The sequence below is a fragment of the Lepidochelys kempii genome, chromosome 6, assembly GCF_965140265.1.
Source record: "Lepidochelys kempii isolate rLepKem1 chromosome 6, rLepKem1.hap2, whole genome shotgun sequence".
Taxonomy (NCBI): Eukaryota; Metazoa; Chordata; order Testudines; family Cheloniidae; genus Lepidochelys; species Lepidochelys kempii.
The window spans coordinates 65,530,952-65,551,119 of record NC_133261.1 but is presented as its reverse complement, the minus strand read 5'-3'; the positions used below and the strand labels follow the sequence as shown (position 1 = coordinate 65,551,119).

Here is a 20,168-nt window from a genome sequence, read left to right as displayed (position 1 = left end):
ATGTTTTAATGATGGCTCTATGTAAACTAGCTCCATCAAATTCTTTTTTTCATATGCTCAAGTGGGACTTTCTGCTACTGCTTTTCTGGCCTTTACTTTATCAGAACTGCTTTCCAAGTTAGTCACCTCCGAGATAGTTACTTGATCTCTCTCCTAGATCAGCAGTTTTAGCATGGGCACTGCTAAAACTTGCATTAATTTCAGACAGGATTTCCTTGAATGCTTTCTGTACACTGGAGTTTTTGCTAGTCATACTATGCATCTAGGTTGTTCCCCAAGAAATACAAATCCAGGAGCCTCACACTGGCTGTTCTAGCCTTTAAGTAGTCATGTTGGCCTATCTTTTCTTGGCATTCTTCCTTTCTTGCTCCTTTTCAAAGTGACCTACAAAGATGGGAGGAGAGTGGAAATTGGGCTTGAACCCTTGTTTTGCTGCTGTATGTTGGATAAAGAGTACATGTGAGGAAAAGGGATTGGGGGTTTTGGGGGGTGGTCTTAGCTTGTTTTCCACATTAGAAATTCAGGTGTGGTCTATCCTGGAAGACACTGACTAGAGAACTAGTGAAATGACATCCAAAGAGGAAACCTAAGTAGCTGAGACTTCTTAAAACTGTTGTCTTTTAACAGTTAACTCCAATGACTGACAAACCTCTAGGTGAAAGAAAGCTTGTATTAAAGAATCAACACTCCCCACCTCCTTGTCCCTTTTTAATTAAGAAATGAAAGCTAGCTATCTTTCGGGCCCCAGGAAGTCCCCTCTCAAACACAGGAAACCAGAGCTGACATTCATCATATTTCCAGGGTAAAAAAACAAGCAAGCAAACAAAAACTTTAACTAAAACCAGAACCTTTTGAGACCACCTTTTTTACTCCCTAAAGAAATGCAAATAAAATAAAAAGCACAATTTCAGCAAGTTTACTTCTTTAAAACAGGTATGACCCCCAAAATTCCAAAAAGTATATTGACTAATATCAGACAAATGTATTTTCCCTTAATATTATTGTCAAAGTTGCTGGCTCCACCCTGGCATGAAGTTCTTGCAATTTTATAAGCTTCAGTGCTATTAGTAGCCCAGAATGTGTTGGGCCAAACTCATTCCTGGTGTTAAATATATATATGAATTTACCCTGTTACTTTAAAATATTACTTCTCATGTTCCCTTCCTTAAAAAGTCACAGCTGAGTAACTGTTTATTTTATATTAATTCTGTTTACAATTACTAGTATATTAGGAGTCTTTTAAAGGTTACAAGCTGAAAAGAAAGAGGAACTGACTTAGCTCACTTATTGCAAAACTTATCTAATGCAACCGCACTTTGGAGGCTTTTTGTGATAGATGTCTAGTTAGCAAATATTGTTTTAATTCCATAACAAGAACTTCATATCTAGTCTGAGCAGTGTTGATCTTGTCATTCAGTACCGTCAGGTGACAAAACGATGGCTCTCAATTGCCTCCTGAAACAATGTACACCAAAAGGAGGGGAAATAACACATGTTTGTCTTGCAGCAGTGAGACCTTGGATGTGTTTGCACATGAAGATGCAGTGTATGGCCTTTCAGTGAGCCCAGTGAATGATAACGTCTTTGCCAGTTCATCCGACGATGGCCGGGTTCTCATTTGGGATATCCGAGAGTCTCCCCATGGAGGTGAGCGCTGTAGGCAGAAAAGAGTATTTAATGTAGAGAGAGCTCTTGAATGCGGACAAGCTGCCTTTATTGGGATAGATTTTTGGGGATGGGGAAGGAGTATGGTGCATGATTTATGTGGGTGGTGATTTGCTATCTTGTGCTAATGTTGGATTGTGGTAATAGCTAGGGTTGCCACCTGTTTGGTTTTCAGCTGGACAGTCCAGGTTTTAGCCTGTGTGTCTGTATGGGTGCTGTTTTTAAATCTGTGGAAAATGTTGCAATCCTAAGCAGAGAGAAGGGGCAGTGCAGCAGCTGCAGATGCCTCAGGGGCCTGGCTGCTTGTGTGGCGTGCGTGGCCCTGTGCAGCCCACAGGTGCTGGGTAAGGCGACCTTAGCTGTGCTGGTGAAGACCCTGACTGCGACAGGGGCAGGGCCTTGGGGGAAGAGGTGGAGAAGGGGCAGGGTCTCAGGGTCTGGTTTCTAGCCATTAGAAAGGTGGTAACCCTAGTAAGAGCACAGGATTGCCAGCCTACACGGCTTCAAATATGAGACTCCAAAGATCATATTTAGTTTTACTGCATTCAGGGAGACTGTCCCATCTCCTAACAGCTGGTGCATGTGAGCTCTCCTTTTTCTTTCCCCTCTCCGTTTGTCCCTTTTTGAAGACACACATAGAAAAAGAAGTTTCAGAGTAACAGCTGTGTTAGTCTGTATTCACAAAAAGAAAAGGAGTACTTGTGGCACCTTAGAGACTAACCAATTTATTTGAGCATGAGCTTTCGTGAGCTACAGCTCGCTTCATCGGATGCATACTGTGGAAACTGCAGAAGACATTATATACACAGAGACCATGAAACAATACCTCCTCCCACCCCACTCTCCTGCTGGTAATAGCTTATCTAAAGTGATCACTCTCCTTACAATGTGTATGATAATCAAGGTGGGCCATTTCCAGCATAAATCCAAGTTTAACCAGAACATCCGGGGGGGTGGGGGGGTAGGAAAAAAACAAGGGGAAATAGGCTACCTTGCATAATGACTTGGCCACTCCCAGTCTCTATTTAAGCTTAAATTAATAGTATCCAATTTGCAAATGAATTCCAATTCAGCAGTTTCTCGCTGGAGTCTGGATTTGAAGTTTTTTTGTTTTTAAGATAGCGACCTTCATGTCTGTAATTGCATGACCAGAGAGATTGAAGTGTTCTCCAACTGGTTTATGAATGTTCTAATTCTTGACATCTGATTTGTGTCCATTTATTCTTTTACGTAGAGACTGTCCAGTTTGACCAATGTACATGGCAGAGGGGCATTGCTGGCACATGATGGCATATATCACATTGGTGGATGTGCAGGTGAACGAGCCTCTGATAGTGTGGCTGATGTTATTAGGCCCTGTGATGGTGTCCCCTGAATAGATATGTGGGCACAGTTGGCAACGGGCTTTGTTGCAAGGATAAGTTCCTGGGTTAGTGGTTCTGTTGTGTGGTATGTGGTTGCTGGTGAGTATTTGCTTCAGGTTGGGGGGCTGTCTGTAGGCAAGGACTGTCCTGTCTCCCAAGATTTGTGAGAGTGTTGGGTCATCCTTCAGGATAGGTTGTAGATCCTTAATAATGCGTTGGAGGGGTTTTAGTTGGGGGCTGAAGGTGACTGTTAGTGGCGTTCTGTTATTTTCTTTGTTAGGCCTGTCCTGTAGTAGGTGACTTCTGGGAACTCTTCTGGCTCTATCAATCTGTTTCTTCACTTCCGCAGGTGGGTATTGTAGTTGTAAGAATGCTTGATAGAGATCTTGTAGGTGTTTGTCTCTGTCTGAGGGGTTGGAGCAAATGTGTTTGTATCGCAGAGCTTGGCTGTAGACAATGGATTGTGTGGTGTGGTCAGGGTGAAAGCTGGAGGCATGTAGGTAGGAATAGCGGTCAGTAGGTTTCCGGTATAGGGTGGTGTTTATGTGACCATTGTTTATTAGAACTGTAGTGTCCAGGAAGTGGATCTCTTGTGTGGACTGGACCAGGCTGAGGTTGATGGTGGGATGGAAATTGTTGAAATCATGGTGGAATTCCTCAAAGGCTTCTTTTCATAGAATCATAGAATATCAGGGTTGGAAGGGACCCCAGAAGGTCATCTAGTCCAACCCCCTGCTCAAAGCAGGACCAATTCCCAGTTAAATCATCCCAGCCAGGGCTTTGTCAAGCCTGACCTTAAAAACCTCTAAGGAAGGAGATTCTACCACCTCCCTAGGTAACGCATTCCAGTGTTTCACCACCCTCTTAGTGAAAAAGTTTTTCCTAATATCCAATCTAAACCTCCCCCACTGCAACTTGAGACCATTACTCCTCGTTCTGTCATCTGCTACCATTGAGAACAGTCTAGAGCCATCCTCTTTGGAACCCCCTTTCAGGTAGTTGAAAGCAGCTATCAAATCCCCCCTCATTCTTCTCTTCTGCAGGCTAAACAATCCCAGCTCCCTCAGCCTCTCCTCATAACTCATGTGTTCCAGTCCCCTAATCATTTTTGTTGCCCTTCGCTGGACTCTCTCCAATTTATCCACATCCTTCTTGAAGTGTGGGGCCCAAAACTGGACACAGTACTCCAGATGAGGCCTCACCAATGTCGAATAGAGGGGAACGATCACGTCCCTCGATCTGCTCGCTATGCCCCTACTTATACATCCCAAAATGCCATTGGCCTTCTTGGCAACAAGGGCACACTGCTGACTCATATCCAGCTTCTCGTCCACTGTCACCCCTAGGTCCTTTTCTGCAGAACTGCTGCCTAGCCATTCGGTCCCTAGTCTGTAGCTGTGCATTGGGTTCTTCCGTCCTAAGTGCAGGACCCTGCACTTATCCTTATTGAACCTCATCAGATTCCTTTTGGCCCAATCTTCTAATTGGTCTAGGTCCTTCTGTATCCTATCCCTCCCCTCCAGCATATCTACCACTCCTCCCAGTTTAGTATCATCCGCAAATTTGCTGAGAGTGCAATCCACACCATCCTCCAGATCATTTATGAAGATATTGAATAAAACCGGCCCCAGGACCGACCCTTGGGGCACTCCACTTGATACCGGCTGCCAACTAGACATGGAGCCATTGATCACTACCCGTTGAGCCCCATCTTTTCCATGGGTCCAGATGATGATGTCATCAACATAGCGCAAGTAGAGTAGTGGCGTTAGGGGACGAGAGCTGAGGAAGCGTTGTTCTAATTCAGCCATAAAAATGTTGGCATACTGTGGGGCCATGCGGGTACCCATAGCAGTGCCGCTGATCTGAAGGTATTGTCCCCAATGTAAAATAGTTATGGGTAAGGACAAAGTCACAAAGTTCAGCCACCAGGTTAGCCGTGACATTATCGGGGATAGTGTTCTTGACGGCTTGTAGTCCATCTTTGTGTGGAATGTTGGTGTAGAGGGCTTCTACGTCCATAGTGGCCAGGATGGTGTTATCAGGAAGATCACCGATGGATTGTAGTTTCCTCAGGAAGTCAGTGGTGTCTCGAAGGTAGCTGGGAGTGCTGGTAGCGTAGGGCCTGAGGAGGGAGTCTACATAGCCAGACAATCCTGCTGTCAGGGTGCCAATGCCTGAGATGATGGGGCGCCCAGGATTTCCAGGTTTATGGATCTTGGGTAGTAGATAGAATATCCCAGGTCAGGGTTCCAGGGGTGTGTCTGTGCGGATTTGATCTTGTGCTTTTTCAGGAAGTTTCTTGAGCAAATGCTGTAGTTGCTTTTGGTGACTCTCAGTGGGATCGTAGGGTAATGGCTTGTAGAAAGTGTTGTTGGAGAGCTGCCTAGCAGCCTCTTGTTCATATTCCGACCTATTCATGATGACAACAGCACCTCCTTTGTCAGCCTTTTTGATTCTGATGTCAGAGTTGTTTCTGAGGCTGTGGATGGCATTGTGTTCTGCACAGCTGAGGTTATGGGGCAAGTGATGCTGCTTTTCCACAATTTCAGCCCGTGCACGTCGGCGGAAGCACTCTATGTAGAAGTCCAGTCTGCTGTTTCGACCTTCAGGAGGAGTCCACCTAGAATCCTTCTTTTTGTAATGTTGGTAGGGAGGCCTCTGTGGATTAGTATGTTGTTCAGAGGTATTTTGGAAATATTCCTTGAGTTGGAGACGTCGAAAATAGGATTCTAGGTCACCACAGAACTGTATCATGTTCGTGGGGGTGGAGGGGCAGAAGTAGAGGCCCCGAGATAGGACAGCTTCTTCTGCTGGGCTGAGAGTATAGTTGGATAGGTTAACAATATTGCTGCGTGGGTTGAGGGAACCATTGCTGTGGCCCCTTGTGGCATGTAGTAGTTTAGAAAGTTTAGTGTCCTTTTTCTTTTGTAGAGAAGCAAAGTGTGCATTGTAAATGGCTTGTCTAGTTTTAGTAAATTCCAGCCACAAGGAAGTTTGTGTGGAAGGTTGTTTTTTTATGAGAGTATCTAGTTCTGAGAGCTCATTCTTAATCTTTCCCTGTTCGCTGTAGAGGATGTTGATCAGGTGATTCCGCAGTTTCTTTGAGAGCATGTGGCACAAGCTGTCAGCATAGTCTGTGTGGTATATAGGTTGTAATGGATTTTTTACCTTCAGTCCTTTTGGTACGATGTCTATCTGTTTGCATTTGGAAAGGAAGATGATGTCTGTCTGTATCTGTACAAGTTTTTTTCATGCAGTTGATAGATTTCCACTCCATACGGCTAAATGCAGTGCCTTGCATAATGACAGGTTTCAGAGTAACAGCCGTGTTAGTCTGTATTCACAGAAAGAAAAGGAGTACTTGTGGCACCTTAGAGACTAACCAATTTATTTGAGCATAAGCTTTCGTGAGCTACAGCTCACTTCATCGGATGAAGTGCGATCAGACTCCAGCGAGAAACTGCTGAATTGGAATTCATTTGCAAATTGGATACTATTAATTTAGGCTTAAATAGAGACTGGGAGTGGCCAAGTCATTATGCAAGGTAGCCTATTTCCCCTTGTTTTTTCCTACCCCTCCCCCGGATGTTCTGGTTAAACTTGGATTTATGCTGGAAATGGCCCACCTTGATTATCATACACATTGTAAAGAGAGTGGTCACTTTGGATGGGCTATTACCAGCAGGAGAGTGGGGTGGGAGGAGGTATTGTTTCATGGTCTCTGTGTATATAATGTCTTCTGCAGTTTCCACAGTATGCATCCGATGAAGTGAGCTATAGCTCACGAAAGCTTATGCTGAAATAAATTGGTTAGTCTCTAAGGTGCCACAAGTACTCCTTTTCTTTTTGAGAAAAAGAAGTGTCTTCTAAAAATCAATTTGCTCTAGTCTGAAATTAAAATGCCGTAATCATATGGTTATTGTATGGTGTCATTCTAGAGCAGAGTTAAGGTTATTTAGGTGCCCTAACTGTGCATTTCCATATTTTTTTTAATTTCATCTTAAATCTGAATTTCCTGGGATTATAAAGATCATTTTGGAGATAATTACAATATCCTGTAGTATATCACTGTAAATGACTGGTATGTATTCTCCCCCTTAACTCCATTTTAAAATAGTTTCTGTCTGGAAATTTCATTCAGAACATTGTGCATGTCACTGCAGTAATTATTTCCTTTCTCTCTCCTCCTTGACTTTACATCAGTTTCATCTTATTGCCCTCTAATATAACATTTTATTTGACATAAAGCTGCTGTTTGGAACTACCGTAGTTTGGTTCCTCACTGAATTAGCTCATCTGCTAGGAGTCCTGACCCTGCCCATTAACATGTCAGTGCCGCCCACTTCTGGGGTTAGTGCAGCTGTCTGTGACTAGCAGGGTTGCAGGCACTACCCCTCTGGCCTGCATTTTCAGGCCCTAGAATGAACTGAGTCCTTGAACTAGACATGAAAGCCCATTAGAAGTACTTATAATAAGTCCAGTTTCTGTATGCAACGTGAACTAAAAGTTTACCTTTGAGGTTACTGAATCATTAATTTGGCTCATGTAAAATTCTCTGCTTCTGTATTTACAGCTTCTGTATTTACACTTTATTCAGTGTGATGAGGACGAGAGTTTACTTTGTGTTCAGGTTTTTTCGTGATCTATGAAATTAATGTGACAGAAGGCAAAGACATTTTTTAATTGACTGGAGAAATTTGTTCTTTTCGGTATATGGAAACGAAGTGCCTTAATGTAGTAGTTTTTTTAACAGGGTTTCTTTCTTTCTTCTTCCTTCTTCTTTCTTTCTTTACAATAAAAATAAACCATGCTCTAATTAAAATAAACCCACAACTTTTCTGAACCCCACTGTTTGTGTGTTACAACAAAAATTCTCAGGTAGCTATGATGTCCAGTGGTGGTACATTCTGTAGTACAGAAAGAGAACCTGGAACTGGCCAGCATCCTTCTTGGAAACTTGTCAGTCTCTATTCAAACACAAATATAAAATAGTCTGTGACGTGTATGCTGAGTGCTCTATCTATACAGCTTGGTTAGTGGTGAAATCTAACATTTCGTTCCAGGCTTGGTTCAGTTTTCAAGCTGCCTTTGTATGTTGTCCAAGGGAAGGGAAAAAGTGAAGTTTGATTAAAATATTTCTACTGCATTTTGGGTTTTGCAAAACGAGGGTTGTCAAGCAATTAAAAAAATTTAATCTCGATTAATCATGCTGTTAAATAGTAACAGAATACCATTTTTTTTGGATGTTTTCAATTACAACACGGAATACAAAATATACAGTGCTCACTTTATATTTTTATTACAAATATTTGCATTGTAAAAAACAAAAGAAATAGTATTTTTTCCAATTCACCTAATACAAGTACTGTAGTAGAGTCTCTTTATCATGGAAGTTGAATTTACAAATGTAGAATTATGTACAAAAATATAACTGCATTCAACATAAAACAGGTTTCAGAGTAACAGCCGTGTTAGTCTGTATTCGCAAAAAGAAAAGGAGTACTTGTGGCACCTTAGAGACTAACCAATTTATTTGAGCATGAGCTTTCGTGAGCTCATGCTCAAATAAATTGGTTAGTCTCTAAGGTGCCACAAGTACTCCTTTTCTTTTTGGAAACATAAAACAGTGCTTTAGAGCCTACAAGCCCACACAGTCCTACTTCAGCCAATCGCTCAGACAAACAAGTTTGGGTACAATTTGCAGGAGATAATGCTGCCTGCTTCTTGTTTACAAGGTCACCTGAAAGTGAGAACAGGTTCGTATGACACTGTTGAAGCCAGCATCGCAAGATATTTACGTGCCAGAGGCTCTAAAGATTCACATGTCCCTTCATGCCTCCATGCTGTTAATGGGTTTGCTTGATAACTATCCAAAGAAAAGTGGACTGACACATGTTCATTTTCATCATCTGAGTCAGATGCCACCAACAGAAAGTAAATGAGGTTTTAGTTTTTTGTTTTTTTCCTTTCTTTTCCGTTTTTGGTGTTTTTGGGTTCTGTAGTTTCCACATTTAAGTGTTGCTCTTTTAAGACTTCTGAAAGCATGCTCCACACCTTGTCCCTCTCAGATTTTGGACAGCACTTCAGATTCTTAAACCCCGGGTTGAGTGCTGTAGCTGTTTTTAAAAATCTCACATTGCTACCTTCTTTGCGTTTTTGTCAAATCTGCAGTAAAAGTTTTCTTAAAACGAACATGTGCTGGGTCATCATCCGAGACTGCTATAACACAAAATATATGGCAGAATGTGGGTAAAACCGAACAGGAGACATAGAATTCTCCCCTCAGTCACAAATTTAATTAGCACATTATTTTTTTTTAATGAGCATTATCAGCATGGAAGTATGTCCTCTGGAATGGTGTCCGAAGAATAAAGGGGCATACGAATGTTTAGCATATCTGGAACATAAATACAAAGGAAGCAGCCAACAATATCTTCCGTAAATGTAAACAAACTTTTTTGTCTCAGCGATTGGCTGAACAAGAAGTAGGACTGAGTGGACTTTGTTGTTTTTGAGTGCAGTTATGTAACAAAAAAAAAATCTACATTTGTAAGTTACACTTTCACAATAAAGAGATTGCACTACAGTATTTGTATGAGGTGAATTGAAAAATACTATTTTGTTTTTACAATGAAAATATTTGTAATAAAAAATAATATAAAGTGACCACTTTTCTACTTTGTATTGTGTTGTAATAGAAATCAATATATTTGAAAATGTAGAAAAACATCCAAAAATATTTAATAAATTTCAATTGGTATTGTATTATTTAACAATGTGATTAAAACTGTGATTAATATTTTTAATCCCGATTTAATTTTTTTTAGTTAATCGCATGAGGTAACTGCGATTAATTGACAGCCCTATGCAAAACTTTTTTTTAATTTTTTTTTAAATCCTCAGTTTTTGACCTAAACTACTTGATAGTGTAAGTACACAATTTAGGTTTATTAAAATACACCATATTGAGTGAACACCTAACTAAACAGGTAGGTCTCTGAATAGGTTTTTTTTCCTTAAACCAACCAAACAAAAAGCAACAACAAAACCCACCCTCCTTTAATGTCTCTTTCTGAGCAGTTAGATTGTAAAGCCTTGGGAAAACTACCTGTTGCTGACAACGGGTGTTAGCAACAGGTAGAGCTGAGCACAGTTTAAGTGCAAGTGTGCAAAGGACGAAACTGTATTTAGCATCATGTGGCTAATCTCAGGTTTAACTAAGGCTTCTGAAATCATTTGTACTTGCAATTCCAGATTTGTCACTGCTTCAGCTGTACCTGTTACTGACACTCAGGGTATGTCTACACTACGAAATTAGGTCAAATTTCTAGAAGTCGGTTTTGTAGAAAGCGGTTTTATACAGTCAGTTGCGTGTGTCCCCACACAAGTGCTCTAAGTGCATGTAGTCGGCGGAGTGTGTCCACAGTACCGAGGCAACCGTCGACTTCCGGAGCGTTGCACTGTGGGTGGCTATCCCACAGTTCCCGCAGTCTCTGCTGCCCATTTGAATTCTGCATAGAAATCCCAGTGCCTGATGGGGTTAAAACATTGTCGCGGGTGGTTCTGGGTACATATCGTCAGGCCCCCGTTCCCTCTCTCCCCTCCCTCCGTGAAAGCAAGGGCAGACAATTGTTTTGCACCTTTTTTCTTGAGTTACCTGTGCAGGCGCCATACCACAGCAAGCATGGAGCCCGCTCAGCTAACTGTCACCGTATGTCTCCTGGGTGCTGGCAGATGTGGTACTGCATTGCTACACAGCAGCAGTTAATTGCCTTTTGGCAGCAGACAGTGCAGTACGACTGGTAGCCGTCATCGGCGTAGTCCTGGGTGCTCTTTTAACCGGGCGCCTGGACAAACATGGGAGTGACTCAGCCAGGTCATTTCACTTGTTTTGTCTCGTGGCGATTCAGTCCTACTGGCAGTGCGCTGTCTTTTAACCTCCAGCCAGCAGAAAATGATGGCTAATCGTCATACTGCACCGTCTTCTGCCAAGCACCCAGGAGATGATGATGGCTAGTCGTCATACTGCACAGTCTGCTGCCAGCAAGATGTATAAAGATAGATGAAGTTGCTCAAAACAAGAAATAGACCAGATTTGTTTTGTATTCATTTTCTCCTCCCTCCCTCCTTCCTCTGTGAAATCAACGGCCTGCTAAACCCAGTTTTGAGTTCTATCCTTGAGGGGGCAATTCAGTTTCTCACAAAGCCACCCTCTTTGTTGATTTTAATTCCCTGTAAGCCAACCCTGTAAGCCATGTCGTCAGTTGCCCCTCCCTCCGTCAGGGCAATGGCAGACAGTCGTTCCGTGCCTTTTTTCTGTGCAGACGCCATACCACGGCAACCATGGAGCCCGCTCAGATCACTTTGGCAGTTAGGAGCACATTAAACACCACGTGCATTATCCAGCAGTATATGCGGCACCAGAACCTGGCAAAGCAATACCGGGCGAGTAGGCGATGTCAGCGCGGTGACGTGAGTGATGAGGACATGGACACAGACTTCTCTCAAAGCATGGGCCCTGGCAATGTGGGCATCATGGTGCTAATGGGGCAGGTTCATGCAGTGGAACCCCGATTCTGGGCTCGGGAAACAAGCACAGACTGGTGGGACCGCATAGTGTTGCAGGTCTGGGACGATTCCCAGTGCTTGCGAAACTTTCACATGCGTAAGGGCACTTTCAGGGAACTTTGTGACTTGCTTTCCCCTGCCCTGAGGCGCATGAATACCAAGATGAGAGCAGCCCTCACAGTTGAGAAGCGAGTGGCAATAGCCCTGTGGAAGCTTGCAACACCAGACAGCTACCGGTCAGTCGGGAATCAATTTGGAGTGGGCAAACCTGTGGGGGCTACTGTGATGCAAGTAGCCAACGCAATCAAGGGTAGTGATCCTGGGAAATGTGCTTGTCATAGTGGATGGCTTTGCTGCAATGGGATTCCCTAACTGTGGTGGAGGCATAGACGGAACCCATATCCCTATCTTGGCACCGGAGCACCAAGCCGGCGAGTACATAAACCGCAAGGGGTACTTTTCAATAGTGCTGCAAGCACTGGTGGATCACAAGGGACGTCTCACCAACATCAACGTGGGATGGCCGGGAAAGGTACATGACACTCACATCTTCAGGAACTCTGGTCTGTTTCAAAAGCTGCAAGAAGGGACTTTATTCCCAGACCAGAAAATAACCATTGGGGACGTTGAAATGCCTATATGTATCCTTGGGGACCCAGCCTACCCCTTAATGCCATGGCTCATAAAGCCATACACAAGCAGCCTGGACAGTAGTCAGGAGCTGTTCAACTATAGGCTGAGCAAGTGCAGAATGGTGGTAGAATGTGCATTTGGACGTTTAAAAGCACGCTGGCTTTTATACCGACTCGGTTAGACCTCAGCGAAACCAATAGTCCCACTGTTATTACTGCTTGCTGTGTGCTCCACAATATCTGTGAGAGTAAGGGGGAGATGTTTATGGGGCGGTGAGAGGTTGAGGCAAATCGCCTGGCTGCTGGTTTCGCACAGCCAGACACCAGGGCGGTTAGAAGAGCACAGGAGGGCGTGGTGCGCATCAGAGAAGCTTTGAAAACCAGTTTCATGAGTGGCCAGGCTACAGTGTGACAGTTCTGTTTGTTTCTCCTTGATGGAACACCCCCCCACCCCCACCCCCCCGGTTCAGTCTGCTTTCCTGTAAGCTAAGCACCCTCCCCTACCCTCCCCCCTTCGATCACTGCTTGCAGAGGCAATAAAGTTATTGTTGCTTCACATTCATGCATTCTTTATTTACTCATCACACAAATAGGGGCTAACTGCCAAGCTAGCCCAGGAGGGGTGGTGGAGGAGGGAAGGACAAGGCCACACAGCACTTTAAAACTTATTGAATGCCAGCCTTCTCTTGCTTGGGCAATCTTCTGGGGTCGGGTGGCCAGAGGCCCCCCCCCCACCACATTCTTGGGCATCTGGGTGAGGAGGCTATGGAACTTGGGGAGGAGGGCGGTTGGTTACACATGGGCTGTAGCGGCGGTCTGTGCTCCTGCTGCCTTTCCTGTAGCTCAGCCATATGCTGGAGCATATTGGTTTGATCCTCCAGCAGCCTCAGCATTGAATCCTGCCTCCTCTCATCACACTGCCGCCACCTTTCAGCTTCAGCCCTCTCTTAAGCCCGCCACTTACTCTCTTCAGCCCGCCACCTCTCCTCCCGGTCTTATTGTGCTTTCCTGCTCTCTGACATTGTCTGCCTCTACGCATTCGTCTGTGCTATGTCAGTGTGGGAGGACAGCATGAGCTCAGAGAACATTTCATCACAAGTGCGTTGTTTTTTTTTTTTTGGCCTTCTAATCTTCACTAGCCTCTGGAAAGGAGAAGATCCTGTGATCATTGAAACACATGCAGCTGGTTGAGGGAAAAAAAGAGGCAGTGATATTTAAAAAGACACATTTTCTAGAACAATGGCTACACTCTTTTACGGTAAACCTTGCTGTTAACGTTAACATACACAGTACATGTGCTTTCGTTCCAAGGTCGCATTTTGCCTCCCCCCACCACATGGCTAGCCCCTCACACACACCCCTCCCCATGGCTAACAGCGGGGAACATTTCTGTTCAGCCACAGGCAAACAACCCAGCAGAAATTGGCACCTCTGAATGTTCCCTTAAGAAAAGCACCCTATTTCAACCAGCTGACTATGAATGATATCACTCTCCTGAGGATAACACAGAGAGATAAAGAACGGATGTTGTTTGAATGCCAGCAAACATACACTGCAATGCTTTGTTCTACAATGATTCCTGAGTACGTGCTACTGGCCTGGAGTAGTAAAGTGTCCTACCATGGTGGGTGGAATAAGGCTGCCCTCCCCAGAAACCTTTTGCAAAGGCTTTGGGAGTACATCCAGGAGAGCCACAAATGCCAGGGCAAATTAATCATTAAACATGCTTGCTTTTAAACCATGTATAGTATTTTAAAAGGTACACTCACCAGAGGTCCCTTCTCCGCCTGGTGGGTTCGGGGGGGACTGCCTCCAGGTCCAGGGTGAGAAACAGTTCCTGGCTGTCGGGAAAACTGGTTTCTTCGCTTGCTTGCTGTGAGCTATTTATAGCTTCATCATAATCATCTTCCTCGTCCCCAAAACCTGCTTCTGTGTTGCCTCCATCTCCATTGAAGGAGTCAAACAACACGGCTGGGGTAGTGGTGGCTGAACCCCCTAAAAAGGCATGCAGCTCATCATAGAAGCGACATGTTTGGGGCTCTGACCCGGACCGGCCGTTTGCCTCTCTGGTTTTCTGGTAGGCTTGCCTCCGCTCGGTCCATGCTGGAGCTCTTTTGCGATTCTGGGACTCCATCATGGTCACCTCTGCTAATGAGCTCTGGCCAGCGTGGCAAGCTGCAGGTGACCATGCAAACAGGAAATTCAAATTCAAAAGTTTGAGGGCCTTTTCCTGTCTACCTGACCAGTGCATCTGAGTTGAGAGTGCTGTCCAGAGCGGTCACAATAGAGCACTCTGGGATAGCTCCTGGAGGCCAATACTGTCTAATTGCGTCCACAGTACCCCAAATTCGACCCGGCAAGGCCGGTTTAAGCGCTAATCCACTTGTCAGAGGTGGACTGAGGAAATCGATTTTAAGAGCCCTTTAAGTTGGGGAAAAAAGGGCTTCATCGTGTGGACGGGTGCAGGTTTACATCGATTTAATACTGCTAAATTCGACCTAAACTCCTAGTGTAGACCAGGGCTCATTTAAGAAATGGCCTTATAACCAACGAGGAGCAGGATTGCACTCAATACATTTGAGATTGTTCTGGGGCAGCCTCTTAAGAGGTTGGTTGATAAGGATGGCTTTTTGTCCAAGGGTTATTGGGTTTCACTATAAAATCTGCATGTTTTCTAGTGATTAAATAGAAACAAACATGTATGGAGGCTCCTGTTGAGCATTTAAGTCCCAAGCCTTCAATCATTTTGCTACAAGACGTAGTGCTCATCACGATAAATAACTTCAAGGACTTCAATGGGACTATTTGTGGTAGTGAGCACTATGCCTACTAGTAAATGTATTCAGGGTCAAAATCCTGGCAAACTCCTTTAAAATATCAAATCTCATATAGAAGCTGCTATTAAATATTCTATTTTAACTAACAGTGGTAGAGTGGAATTCAGTTTCCCCAAGCCCTCAATCTCTTGCATAGCCGTTCCCTTTAAAAACTTGTTTTCTCAAGTTTTGGAAGGGATGGTATTGAACTTGTCTTGTAAGAAACAAACCTTTTTGTATTGGTATGTGTGAGAGCTGCAAGTGTGAAATAAAGCAATAACCAAATTAAATCCCTTATTCATTAAATTGACTAATTTTGGATGTGAAATCTGTTTTTAATTAAACAAGTTGTCAGACTTTTGTAAGTTAGGAGAAAAGTTACCTTTCGAAGTACAGTACTGTAGTATGTCTTTAATGCAGGTGAAACTCCAGCGATTTAGTTACAGTAACTCAGCCAAGTGAATATTTACTAAATAAAAAAACCCTTCATTTGGCAATCTGTAACTGTTCCAGTATCTCCATTCACTGAATGGGGTCTGTTTCTCAATGAGGGCTGCCATTTTAATGATATAGCATTTATGTCCCAGCAGGAACCCAATTTGATGATGTAAACTGAAAGGATCAGCTTTACCATTACTCTGCTTTTGAAACTGCCTGTTGACTACAGCCAGCCTTAGTGCTTTTGGGTGGGCTTGCCAAACAAATGTTTGCCCCTCTTTTCTTTGCCTCTCTTTTCTCTGTCAACATAATTCTGATCATACCACTACTCATAGGACAGCCTTGGGCACTCCAAATTTTAACACTAAAAATGGGAGGGAGAAATGCAGACCTGCTGCTCATGTTGGGGCCCATGCCTACCTGTCAGTGCATTTTTAAGGGACAACTCTCTAGACCTCCGCTTTAGGAGCTGTTAGGCCTGCAGTCACTGGAGGGTTGTGTGTGCCTTCCAATAAATTTTAAGCACTTGTAATAGCTTTTCATAAACTTTAATCACCAGAACAGCACTATAAAATAGAAACATTTCCCTGTCTGTAAAATTGAGATCAGCTGGAGGCCGAGACTTGACCAAAGCTACAAAGGCAGTCTCTATTAAAACACTGGGTCCCTTTATCTATCCTGTGCTTGGTGAATTTTCCTTCTATTCGCCTTTTCTCCTTCATAGCTAGAGGTCACACTAGCTGTTCCATGGAGGTACTTGGCTCAGCTGCAGGCATTTGACATGTGCCATCAATGGCAACCTTTGACCCCTCTCAGGCTGCAAATTGGTTAAAAGTATTCCCAAAAAGGAAGTCAATTTCACGAGCACCAAAAACCAGTCCTCGGTATCTATAGGGTAGACTGAAAAATGGGATCATTTGGGAGGAAATCACAGGGATAAACTGATCACTAGGTTTGAGACGTTATGATGTCCAGGCGATCTCTCTAATCAATAGATCTTGAAACTTCTTTTTAAAAAGAAAAACCACACCCTCTCTCTCGAAAATTGCCCTGATATATTTATAGATCTCAAAAATGTTGGATGCTTGCAAATGTGGGTCAGTCAGTTTAAAACAACTTCCATTTCCAGTGATTTCTAATGGTAGAGTAGCTCCTCTTTAAACTGGTTAGCAGATCCTCGTGTTTCTTTTAAATGCTTCACTGCTTAGAGGTCTCAAACTGGATAGGTGCCACATTTGTAGCAGGCACTATACGGACACTTAAGGAAAAGGTCCTTACTCTGTAGAGTTGAGTCAAAAAAAGTGGCAGAAAAGCATATAATATAGAAGTAGAAGAATGGAGATGATGGCTGGCACATGTCTCGTTAGTTGCATGTCTTTCTCTTTAAAAAGTTATGTATTTTTATTTGGTTTTATTTTGTTGTTCTGTATATAAGACTTGAAGGTAGTGATTACAAAAATAAATGTAAGTAGAGTCCTCTTGTATTACCATGGAGTCCTAGTGACACTACTTCCGCTGGGCAGTACGAACTTTTGCTAACACTTTCAAACTTGAGTGCTTAATGTTAAAAACCCAATACAAGTGACCTGACTTCCAGAGTTGCTGAGACTCTTTAGTGCTGATTTCTAACAAGAGTTGTGCCCATATTCAGCCAGGGCTGATTGCGGTCACCACAGAACATAAAATTGGTGTAACTAACACTAATTTTTTCATGTCCACTGAATAAAAAGCTGATGCAAATTATGCTATTGGAAGCTTAAACCTACTTAACCAAGTAATTTACCTACATGTGATGTTATGTGTACCAGGTATGTTTCCTCTGAACTTCAGCACATCTCTGTGAATCACAAAACTATTGAATAATACTTAGAATTAAAAATAAGTGACCAAAGCCAGTGATTCTCTGACACTGATCTTTAGAGCATTTGTGATCTGCAGAATACGAGCTAGTGATCTGTGGAGAGATGGCTTCTCACATGGTTCTGACTCTTCCCCCTTGTTTTTAGCTGCTAAGTTTCATTAAGTAATGTTACTTTTCCATGTAAGCAAGTACTGCTGCTGCCTTGTATGAATGGGGAGGGCTCCATTAAATGTATTCCTTCAGTAAATATGTGGTTTGCACTATGAAACTTTGAGAACCTCTGATTTAAGAACCTACTGACTAAGGAATTCATTCCTCTGATCAGCTTTTGCCTTCCCTCTTAATGAGATTGACATTTTGGATCTGTATAATGTCATGGCCTTAAACTCTTCTGTTAAGCTTCTATGTGGAGAATTTTCTTAAAGTCCCATATATGGGATTTTTCCACACTGGGCAAAGATGATATATGTGGGTAGATTTCAAAACATCAGTTACATTATTTGGAATGTGTTTAACTTAAGAATCTGCAGGAAAATCTGTATTTTCAGATCACTATATGGAAATGGCATAGTGAGTTGCAAAATCATTGCATCAGAACAATTGCATGCACTGTTTGTTCTTATGTCTGAAATCTTCATTTTTTTTTTTTTTTCAACAGAGCCCTTCTGCTTGGCAAACTACCCATCAGCCTTTCATAGTGTGATGTTTAATCCAGTAGAACCCAGACTACTGGCTACTGCCAACTCTAAAGAGGGTGTGGGACTCTGGGATATTCGCAAACCACAGAGGTAAGAGCTGGCTATCTTTATTCTCATAGAGTTTTATGTTGTCTAATCTTCTTTTCGTAGGTGCTGGCATGCCATTCAACTAGCTGTGGTCCAACTGTGGGGTGGTGAAAAAGGACCTGAATGAGAGGCACAATAAAAAAAAAATTGGGGGCATGAAGTTTTGCAATAATGGAGGGTTAATTTTTTCAGTGTATATATTAGAACCTTGATTTTATACGAAAACTCCTTTTATTCATAATGGAGCTTCATCTCCCCAGGAGTTTTGGAAAGCTGCAAGGCTCACCAGGCTATTATCACTGCGTCTTAACTTTACACCCTGCACTGATGCACTGAAATACTAGTAGAGTGTGCAACCTTAGTGGAAGCTAGCTGTTTTTGAGTAACAGGAGAAAAAGCCATCAGTCTTCAAAGTCTGTGCCTTGGGTGAACTGACCCAGCAGCGACTCTGTTACCCAAGGGTTTTAGATATTCAAAAAGTCCTATGGATACCAGACTTCCATTGTCTCATTCAACTTCATTATTCTGCATTTCCGGCAAAAATTTACAATTTAAAAATGAGATCATAAGATTACAGTATGAGGGGAGATATACTTCCTTTTTAAGTGAGGGACATCCCTAATGTGCAACATCTGAGTGTGGTATGTGCACTTAGGCTTTTTCTGTGGAGTTGCTTTTTCTCCCCTTTTACAAATTTAACTTTAGAACTAAATTTAATTTTCTCTTAATTATCATACTCTGAGAATTCTTTTGAGCAGTTCAAGTACAAAATTTCCCTTTTTGTTTTTTCTTGTTTTGTAATTGGAAATACGCAAATGTCATTACAGGGAGAGTAAAGAAAATTGGCATGTGCAGATAAATGAAAAGAGAGAATTCCAAGACAATGAATTTACAGTGATTTACACTGCCCATAGCCCCAGATTTACAATTTTATTCTGACAACAGCACACTTGTATTTGGTCTGCCCTACCAGTGGATAAGTAACAATCTTCATCTAATGGAGTTAGATTAGGACTGGCTTTTATAGAAAACTCATTTAAACATGTTAAGACAGTGGTTCTCAAAGCCGCTCCGCCGCTTGTTCAGGGAAAGCCCCTGGCGGGCCAGACCGGTTTGTTTACCTGCTGCATCCGCAGGTTCAGCCGATCGCAGCTCCCACTGGCCTGCTGTGTACTATGTTTACATTCCAGGTTGCAGTGCACTATTTTTGTTTAGACAAGCCCTAAATAATTACTAACAGTTTAATTGTAGAATTCTGTGTCCCGGTTTCACTGATACAGTCAGGTTCCCAGCTCAGTTTTTTTCCTTTGTCAATACTATAAAATATCTTTTTTTGCTTGTAAAAAGATAAACAATCTGGGCTCTTTGTTTCTGGCTCACCCCTATCTGTGGTAATAAAGCTTCCATGGTTGCAACTCAGGGCTTGTCTACTTAGGGAAATTTACTGGCATAACTCTGCTGCTATAACTCTCAGTATGGACAGTTTTATTGTAGAATGAGTGCCTTTTTCCAGTTTAATTTATGTCATGACACAGCTCTCTATTCCAGAATAAGTGTCCACATGGGGAGTTATAGCAGTATAGTTATGCCAGAAAATTGCCCCATATAAATAAGCCCTTAGTTACCAAACTCCTAGATGAGCCAGAATAGAGTGAAATGTGCTCTCCCGAATAGCTGGATGGGCTGTGCTGGGCTAGCATGACTAGAAAGTAGCCAAAATTATTGTCATTAAAGGTAGTAGAAATGATCTTGAATAAATATATGTAAGATAGTACATGCATAAAATGATACCAACTTTTTTCTGGCCATAACAGCACTCTCTTGCTGACCAGTTTATACTTTTCTGTTACCACATTTAGACCTTTATTTCCATCCTGACAGGTCTCTGTGTTGGTCTCTAAGTAGTCAGTAGTGATTTTTTTCCCCTCAGAGCCTGCTGCTTCTGTCACCGACTTGCAGAATAACTAAGAACTCCAATCTTAAGACAGGTTTCAGAGGAACAGCCGTGTTAGTCTGTATTCGCAAAAAGAAAAGGA

At 42.8% G+C, this 20,168-nt stretch overlaps 1 protein-coding gene across 1 annotated transcript in view; it reads left to right on the top strand.

The window, feature by feature from the left end:
• DCAF5 (DDB1 and CUL4 associated factor 5) overlaps positions 1–20,168 on the top strand; it is a 112,110-nt gene that overhangs the window by 23,221 nt on the left and 68,721 nt on the right. Inside the window, exons 4-5 of the mRNA XM_073348451.1 lie at positions 1,508–1,647; positions 18,006–18,135. Of these exons, the coding sequence (XP_073204552.1) occupies positions 1,508–1,647; positions 18,006–18,135 (270 nt within the window). The remainder of the gene's footprint in view (positions 1–1,507; positions 1,648–18,005; positions 18,136–20,168) is intronic.